Source organism: Poecilia mexicana, unplaced genomic scaffold (assembly GCF_051168715.1).
Source record: "Poecilia mexicana isolate PSO_F unplaced genomic scaffold, ASM5116871v1 scaffold_1, whole genome shotgun sequence".
Classification (NCBI taxonomy): Eukaryota; Metazoa; Chordata; class Actinopteri; order Cyprinodontiformes; family Poeciliidae; genus Poecilia; species Poecilia mexicana.
The window spans coordinates 20,218,445-20,227,342 of NW_028263370.1; the positions used below are offsets into that span (position 1 = coordinate 20,218,445).

An 8,898-nucleotide genomic window follows, 5' to 3' on the forward strand; every position below is an offset into this window, starting at 1 on the left:
TCCTACGACACTATTATTGTTACTGATTTATTTTTTCTTAGTCTGACTATAATAATCAGTCGTATGCATGCGCAGTCATCCCGAACAGAAGGTGGCAGTGATGCTCCACTAAAATATGCCGCTTGCCACCGGAAAAGAAGAAAAATCTCTGTATTACTTCCGGGTTTTCAGCCATGTGGTAAAACAGCTGATCGTCAGGGTTCTGTTTACAGTGTTTTTATTTTTCTTGGTTCTGCCTTTTGTAGAAGAAGAAACTGAAGATGAAGAGAAGAGAGAAACAGCGGCAGGAAGCGAAGCGGAAGAAGAAGAAGACTGTAAGTTGCAGCGAAGAGGAAGACTCTGATATGGAGAAGAAGGTCTCTCAGTTTAACCTAAGAGGAGGGGAGGCAGAGGAGCTGCAATTAAGCGGACACGATGATGAAGATGAAAACCAATCAGGTGACGGAGCTCAGGAAGACTCTGGGGGCAACCAAGAAGAGGTATCGGAGGGGGAGAGTAATGATGAAGAAGATGATGATGAAGAACTAGAAGAAGAAGGAGAAGAAGAGGACTCTAATGCAGAGGAAGATGATGACGACGACGACGATGATGATGATGATGATGACGATGATGAAGAGGAGGAACATACTGGTGATGGCACAGAGTTGCAAACAGAGGAACGCATCAGGAAAGGTGAGAGTGACTGCCGACCTATACATGACATAAGTTTTGATTGGCCTGATAGATGAGATCTGAGTTCTGATTGGCCAAGTATTTTCCAGTATCAGTCCACATCTCTGATGGCTTTATTGCTGGCTTTCCATTATGCCTGTGGCAATATAATCAATTAATCGCATAAAAAATAAAATGAGCTCAATAATTTCGTGGCTGATGATTTATATTTTTTGAAGGGCAAGTTTGTGTTTTATTTATGGTTTTGATTGTCATTGGTTTTAATTTCCGTTTTATTAATTGTTTTTGCTTGTCCTGTTTTATTTTGGATATCGGTGACATTACAATAAAATTACTTATTGTAATGTCAATAAAGCTTTTTCCATTGTCTAACGAGAAATATATTTTTTTGCTATGCTGTTATTTTTTCTTAACTTAAATCTAAGTAAAAACAAACTGCTTTCAAAATTAATTCTCCTTTTACGTTGATACATATTTTCCTACCGAAAACAATGTTTTTGGAGGCATGAAAATATGTAATAAAAAATAATAAATTAATTGCATGATAAATTAAAATGAGCTTGATAATTTTCCTTCTGATGACTATTAGTTTTCAGACCATTAATCCATTTAACCAACCATTTAAATATGGTTTTTATTGTTGTGTTTTTTTTGTTGTTTTTTTTTTGGTCTGTTTTATTTTGGATACTTAAAATATCTTCCAGTTCCAGTGTTGTGTGTTTACAAAATTAAAGGTTATTTGTCTTTGAGAGGCCAAGCTTGTATCATTATGGTGTTGTCAATAAATTATATATTACTTAAACATGGTCTCAAAACAATATTATAATTTATCATCATAATTATTGGAAGAATTTATCAGCCAGTAAAATGTATTGTTACAGAACTAGTTATGACTTATTTTGGTTTTAACTGTAGTTCAGTTTTGTTTCTTACTCAGTAAAAATCCTCATTATGATGCATTTTGTGATGTTTTCTTCCTATGCAGAACTGTCCAACATGCCCTTTGAGGATGTCATTAAGCTGCAGCAACAAGTGGGAACTAAAGCGTTCAATGAGGCTGCATTCCACAACAAAAAATGCCGACCTGTCAGCAGTAAGAAACGGCTGAACAAAAACAGGTCTGTTCTTCCAAATCATCCTAATTAATCAAAAATCTAGAAGTGCAACTGCTCTCTCCTGATCACTGTCAGCTTGTCACACAGTGTGTTTTAATTTTAGACCAATGGAAATTTCAGCAAAGATTCCACCGACCTTCCTACGTCAGGTCATCCCTGTCAAGAAATCAGTGAGTAAAACCAGCACTGACAAAACCACAAATCTTCTGTTTGCATGAAAATATTCATTGTTTTTTTTTTGTGCTGCAGACCAGGAGAGATCCTCGATTTGACAGTTTGTCAGGAGAATACAAACCAGAGATTTTTGAAAAGACATACAAGTTTATTACTGACCTCAAACACAAAGAGAAAGAGGTGAGAAAACCAGCATCAGGTGCCATGAAAAGTCTCTCTATGTAGGACGTGTGACATGTAGTCTGTCCCTGCAGGTCATTGAGAAGCAGCTAAAGAGGACAAAGGGTGACCACAAGAAGGAGAAGCTGCAGTTCCTGCTGAAGAGATTGGTAAGAAGTCCTGACACTTCAGTCTTTTTATCACTTGTCAGTTTATTTGTGAAAAAAAACTGAATTGGTTCTTAACAGTGCTATATGTTTCTCTGCAGAATGTGACATTTGTCTGTAAATTTAATTCTGCAATATTTTTGCTAAAAATGTTAAATATTTCTCTGCATTCAATAAAGTAATTTAAAATTAAGTAATATTAAATTACTACTAATAATTTATGCTAGTCATTAAATTACTATTTAAGGCAGAAGAGTAGTAGAAATAAGAAAGTTACCATCATTTAAACAAAATGCTTTTGACCATTTTAGTGGAAAATGTCCAATAAATTCACCATTATGAATTACCGTTAAAAAGTATAGCAATCTGTTGTTTGTGCATAAATTTCTGTTATTTGGCAGTATACAGATAAAACCTGCTTTCATTTGATTCTTAAAATAATATCGAAGGTTCTCTTTATGTGTCCTTCTTGACAGGGCCACACTAAAAGCTAAGATGGGCCAAATTTGGCCCCTGGGCCTTGACTTAACACACATGGCTTAGAGGGCTTTAAAAAAAAAAATCAATAATTGTGTTTGGATTAAGCTCCCAGTGCAAATGGTGGTCAGCCTTTAAATTTCCATGTGTTTGTGCAGAATAACCAGGAGCGAGCGAGACAGATCCAGGAGCAGCAGAGAGAGAGAGAGCTGCAGTTCAAGAAGCAGCAGCGAGAGCGAGCCAGTCGGGGAGAACGGCCATTTTTCCTCAAGAAATGTAAGAGCGAATCCACAGAGTTCTGTTTCCTGTCCCTCACACATCTTGTGCTTTCACATTCACGTTGTTTTAAAAAAAAGTATTATCGTACACAAAGGATCGGTGCCAGACAGAGAAGCTGAACTACTTTTAAATACCGTGTTAGAATATAAAGTAGGGCTGGACGACATGGCTGAAAAACGTATCACGATATAAGCGTTTCATATCAGACGATATCTATAACTATTGATTTATTTTTTTTGTTTTTAAATATCTGAACTACTGCCACACTATTGACGTGACATTTCCTGTTTTATCCAGTTTTCACTCCACACTGTTTATTTTTCAGCAGTTATGAGGCCCGGTGGTTCTTACTCAACAGGTTGTTGCTAGGTAACCAAAGAGTGAGCGAGTTGAGCCATTAATCTTGCTTAGCTAGCCGTCTACATCTCCCAGAATGCTGTGCAGTTCTGGATCAGAGTTCAGTGAAATTATTGAATATTGTACAAGATGTATCATCTTTTGATTTTGATCACGTCTGTGGCAATATATTGGTCGTTAATAGTGGTTACTTGTGAATGAAAAGATAAATTGCATAAAAATCTCTTCGGTTTCTCAGATATCTAGACTAGATGTAGACTTGATTGGTTTCATAAAAGCTAAAACAACTCGTTGGTAAAACATTCCTCTGCTTTATTTCTCTCCTCAGCGGAAAAGAAGAAGCTGCAGCTGGCCGAAAAGTATCAGGAACTGAAGAAGAGCGGCAAACTGGAGAACTTCCTTAGCAAGAAACGGAAGAGGAACGCAGGAAAAGACCGCAGGAAGCTTCCCAGCAAACAGCTACACAACAAAAAGCCTTTTTCCTCCTGAGAAGAGTTGAAGAGCGATCTGCTGAGAAATGTTTGATCAGCACGGCTGTAGAGACTCATTTCAGTGGTCCGATGCTGTTGGTTCCTCACATCAGGTGAACTTGTTCTGTAAAAGCTCTTTTTTGTGATCAAAGATGATGGGATTCATGAATGTTCATAAAAAAAATACTAAAAGCGTGTTTGAAGATTGTGTCAGATGTACAAATGTTTTTTTTTTTACATGTAAAAATAATAAAGGATTTCCTCAGTACTTTAAATGCTCGGCTCACCTGCCTGCTTATTCAAGTATTTTATTTATCCGAAAGAGAAATTAGAGAAATTAAATGTTGTAAATTATGTCCAATCTACAACAGTCCTCGTGGATGGCAATGGGGTGAGCAGGGATGATCTTTCAGCGAATCTGAAGAGGCCTCTGACTGAAGACAGTTGTTTTATGACGGTGTCATGGCTGTTGTGATGTGCCAGCCGTTCGGAAGCTGATCTTTGTAATAAAACCAGACAAAAGTGGCCATAGGCATATTTTTGTTTATAAATCAGTAACTAGCTTTCTACCAGTATATCTAAATACCTATATATGACAATCAGAGGAACTACAACCTCCTCATGTCTTTATTACATTTAGAGTTCCTTTAGTGTGACACAAACTTCTATTATACTAACAACAGGAGCCATAGTAGCGTAATTAAACCAAAGAGTTTTAAACAACTAGACAATAAGAAAACACTGCTGGATCAGTTTTAATATTTTACTGCTGTAATCTTATTTTCATTTTATTTACAGCATTAATTGTACTGATGTGTCCATTTTAAGAGGATGCATTTGAAAATGAGGCATCTCAAAGATATTTACCCAAATAATCAAAGATAGAATTTAAAAAAAAAAATTTCAGTTAGATTTTTTTTTTATTTACTGTTTTTATGAAGATGTGTAAGCTGTTAATCTTTTTTTCTGTTCTCTAGCAATTTTGGTAATTTTTTACCCACCTTTTTTGATGCTGGATGTTTTTGGTCAACTTTGAGAACTGATTTTTTTTTTGTTTTTACATTTTGCTATATTCCACACACTCTACTCTTGAAATATGACTAAAATAGAATATTCACCATCAAGAGCTTTTTAAGATTATTTTTCTTTTATGTGTTGTCTTAAAAAGTTAGTTGGTTTATAATTCGGAAAATTAATTCATAAAAAACCTTGTTGGAGAGTACTGAGTACAGGTATCCATTTGTAATAAATGGATACAAAATGAGTTGGTGAATGGGTGAAATGATCTGGCTATGAAATGAGTCCATTTGTCTTTGATATGTTTGTTTGTAGATGTACATGTTTTGATTGTAGGTACCAGGAAAACGAGTATGGTGCAAAATAAAACATTATATTTAAAACAAGTGATTAAAACATAAATAACCTTCCAAGAATATTTTTACTGGAAAATGTACATAACAGATGAGTTGCTCACTTTCACTCCAGTTGATGAACTCAAAAAATCAAATCAATTAAATTTTTACAAACACATTAGATCATTTTGTGCATCTTTGCCAATATTCACAACTCAAACCCTGAAAGAAGAGAAAAGATGGTGCCGCTCGAGTGTCCAGAAATCATTCTGTCTTCCCTTCCACAGTTTTCTGTCTGAGCTCCACCTCAGAGCGAACGCTGCTCTTCGTCGCTTTCTGTAAGACCCACGTGCTCAGATGGATCAGAACAAATGCACCCCCAGCCGTCCACAGCCAGTTTTTACGCAGCCAGCTCTGAGACTTCATTGTGACTCGCTGAAAGGCAGAAAGAGAGTTTCAGGACTTCCAGATTTATATATTTTAATTAAATATTGGTGTTTGGTTCGACAGTGAAGGTAGTTTTGATAAAGTCTGTTACTAAAAGGTTAACATCATCTTAAAACATTGCAAGACTTAAAATAAGGATACAACACCAGCTTTTACCAACCAGCACTTAATTGACTACACTGGCTCCCTTTTTGTCAAATAGATTTTAAAATGCTGCTTGTGGTCTCTTGAAAACTAAACTGTCTTGGTCCAAATACATTCCCAAGTAGCTAGCCAATTGCAAGACTAGATTACTGAAGTGTTACCAGGACCTGAACTAAATAATGTGATGCAGCTCATCAGCTCTGGAACAAACTCCCTGAAAACCTGATATATTCAGGGTTCTGTTGGCTCCTGTAAATCAGGACAGAAACATTTTTAGCTTTCTAACAATCTGAGTAATGAACTTTTCGCCTGTTTGAAGAGCAAAACTAGATTTGAACTTAAGTCCACAATAAGCTTTAATTTAAAATTTCATGCAAATTTGACTTTAAAGGTGACCTATTATGTTTTCATTGAACAGGTCAGAATAGAATAAGCTGCACAAAACATGTTTGTTACATGTTTCACACAAAATCATCCTTAATCGTTCACATTAAGACTAACTGAGCAAACCTGACGGAGGTGAGCTTGGGTTGCTAGGTAACGACCTGGGCTTCACTGAAGTTGCTAGGTGACAGGCAGTGCCTGCCGATTTGTGACATTATATTTGGAAGGTTTTTGAAATGGTTCATTTTCCAGACACCAAAAAACAATAATGCCAAAGAATGGCTGAGTGTTTTTTTAAGCGCTTGGGCTGTATATAGAAACAGTTGAGACCTAAATGGAAGTACAAAAAATTTGCAAAATGTGAATTTTGCATAATAGGTCCCCTTAAATATCTACCTTAGCTGCCTGGGCCATCAAGAGGACAAACAAGGAACTGCGTAAAGAGAGCAAAATCATGTTGCAGCCACATACCTTAGTGCATTACTTGCTTTTGGCTGGAGGAGGAGCAGCAGCAGCAGGAGGTGAGACATATGCAACAATGCCAGGCTCAGGAATGTACTCCTCTTTGTTGTGGAACGCTGGGTTTGTCTTCAAGTTGTACCAACCCAAGTGAATCAGTCCCAGACTTGTGCCCATCACAATCAGGACTTTGTAGTTATTCCAGAACGTCCGCAGACCCATGACTGACAAGGATGATGAAAGCAAACAAAGCTGACGTCCAGATAAAGCAGAGTCATACATTAAACATATTAAATCAACATTAAACTATCAAGTTAGTCTGACTCAACACTGCTCCCCTAAACCTACAAATAAAACATACAGACACAAAGGTTACTGAGAATAAAGGGAAGATATGGTGGTATATATATGTTGTACCCCAATTCTAGCTCATTGAATCTAATAATACCATAATATTCTGATATTTAGTGGCGGTCATCGCAGTGTTAATAAAAACGGTTTTAAAATGCAGTCATACTGCTCTAAGATACATTCATCCAACCAATCAAAATTCAAATTCAAAAATACTTTATTAATTCCGAAGGGAAATTAAATAATAAAAGGGTACTTCACTACAAGAGTAGTATCAAGTAATACAACTGTGCTGTGCACAAACATTAAGCATTCAAATATTTTCTTGTTTTAACAGAATTGACAAACATTTCAGGAATATTCTGATCAATGGTTATCTACTTTATGCAATGGGAATATTTCTTCTGTACAATGGAGCAAATTTAGTTTCCGAACTTATCTAAAACTTTTATATTTAACGTAGAAAACACGATGTAAAGGTTTAAAAAACATGAGGGTTTAAAAAACATTTTCAATAAAACGACAAACTTGGATATGGATTGAAGAGAACCTTTTCAGTATTTTTCTATATATATTTTAGATACATTTAAACAACACCAGGTTTTCTGATAAACCTAATACTGCACACAAGTCTTAAAGGTTTTGGACCAGATAAACAGGGAAATAAAACAGATTCGGGTGGTGATATAAGCAGAGTCTCACCTTCAGCAATCAGCTGCTTCTTCTCAGCAGGCCGCCATTGTTGTGCCGCCGCTGGTAACTGGTGATGTGCCTGAACATTTTTTTTCTGCCAGAGTGTTTACGGTAGAAGAAAAGCCGTACCAGAGCATGAAACCTTTAATTGAAACATGCCTCATTTTAGATTTAAAAATTTCAGCATATTTAAATTAAAAGAAAACTCAACGATCGTTGAATCATATTTAAAATCAGGCCAAAACCTGGACAACTACACTTATGCCACTTGATGACGCAACAGGGGGCGGGGCCTGTGTCTGAGAGCAGAGACCTATGTAAACATTTCATTCGTGCCTTCTCCTTTCTTTTTCTGCGTATTTCTCTTTTTTTCTCCGTTTCTTTTTAGTAAATTCACTTTATTAAGAACACACATCAGTATGACTGCCTTTTAGGGACAATGTAGGTAGAAAAAAGGAGGAGTAAATTTTTGCTAAAAAAAAGTTTTAGATTAATCTCAAAAATTTTCTAGAAAAATCTTGGAATTTCTATGTTTGAAAAGTGGAAAATTGGCTAGGAAGAACTTGGAAATTTTTTAATTAATCTGAAAAAAAAGTCCATTGCAAAAGAGTAAAAAGAAAGTCCACAGTATCACAATTTCAAAAGAAAGGCTACAATGCCATATATAGCTTTTGAATAAACTGAGCTTAATCCAGGATATCTCAAAGTTATATAATTTCTTGACTTTTTTTTTTTTTACCTCCATGAGATTCTGAAATGTTTGATTAAGATTATTTCAAAAAGCTTGATTTATTTATCCCATTGGGAAGTTAAATGCCATACCTTAATCTAGTATTTTCAAAGCATTGTTGTGATGGGCGGTACTATGGGTAGAACTCATCTTTCTGTGAATCTGAGGAAACTTCTGAATAAAACACATGACATAAGGTATTCACTCTCATTCTGAGGACATTCACATTCCAATGCTCCTTTCCAGTTAAATGGAGAAATTGATCAGATGCAGTGTGTTTTGAAGGAGAAAATGTTTGGATGTATTTATATCAGCGCCATGCATCTAAGAATTTCTCCTCTGCGGTGCATCAGGATTTACCTATTTGGTAACACTTTATTTGAAGGGGGGTGAATAAGACTGTCATGACACTGTCATAAACATGACATAACACCTGTCATGAACATGAATAAGCCTTCATGAATATTT

General features: G+C 36.0%; 2 protein-coding genes and 1 long non-coding RNA gene across 4 annotated transcripts; 1 reads left to right on the forward strand and 2 right to left on the reverse strand.

Moving 5' to 3' along the window:
- The first annotated feature begins 131 nt into the window (after positions 1-131).
- On the forward strand, positions 132-4,145 carry rrp36 (ribosomal RNA processing 36). Its single transcript, XM_015011078.2, has 7 exons — positions 132-672; positions 1,658-1,790; positions 1,891-1,957; positions 2,037-2,141; positions 2,216-2,290; positions 2,923-3,040; positions 3,729-4,145. The coding sequence occupies exons 1-7, from the start codon at positions 261-263 to the stop codon at positions 3,887-3,889; spliced, it is 1,071 nt and encodes a 356-aa protein (XP_014866564.2). The 5' UTR covers positions 132-260; the 3' UTR covers positions 3,890-4,145.
- Positions 4,146-5,289: 1,144 nt separating this feature from the next.
- On the reverse strand, positions 5,290-5,648 carry LOC148161204 (uncharacterized). Its single transcript, XM_088006249.1, has one exon. It carries the CDS (start codon positions 5,646-5,648, stop codon positions 5,487-5,489), a length of 162 nt encoding a protein of 53 aa, XP_087862375.1. The 3' UTR covers positions 5,290-5,486.
- A 1,029-nt stretch (positions 5,649-6,677) lies between these two features.
- On the reverse strand, positions 6,678-7,865 carry LOC148161205 (uncharacterized). Of its 2 annotated transcripts, none has more exons than XR_015763029.1 (2): positions 7,710-7,865; positions 6,678-6,880 (listed from the first exon to the last, which is right to left on the reverse strand). It is a non-coding gene; the product is annotated as an uncharacterized LOC148161205 (long non-coding RNA). The 2 variants fall into 2 exon arrangements; XR_015763027.1 differs by having other exon boundaries at positions 6,678-6,908; positions 7,710-7,812.
- Positions 7,866-8,898: the final 1,033 nt, after the last annotated feature.

Bases quoted from the DNA above. Each gene is read 5' to 3' on its own strand.
- LOC148161204 (XM_088006249.1), bottom strand. From the start codon at position 5,648: ATGAAGTCTCAGAGCTGGCTGCGTAAAAACTGGCTGTGGACGGCTGGG.
- rrp36 (XM_015011078.2), top strand. From the start codon at position 261: ATGAAGAGAAGAGAGAAACAGCGGCAGGAAGCGAAGCGGAAGAAGAAG. The intron at 1,791-1,890 runs GTCTGTTCTTCC...TTTTAATTTTAG, and splicing joins AAACGGCTGAACAAAAACAG to ACCAATGGAAATTTCAGCAA. The intron at 3,041-3,728 runs GTAAGAGCGAAT...TTCTCTCCTCAG, and splicing joins GCCATTTTTCCTCAAGAAAT to CGGAAAAGAAGAAGCTGCAG.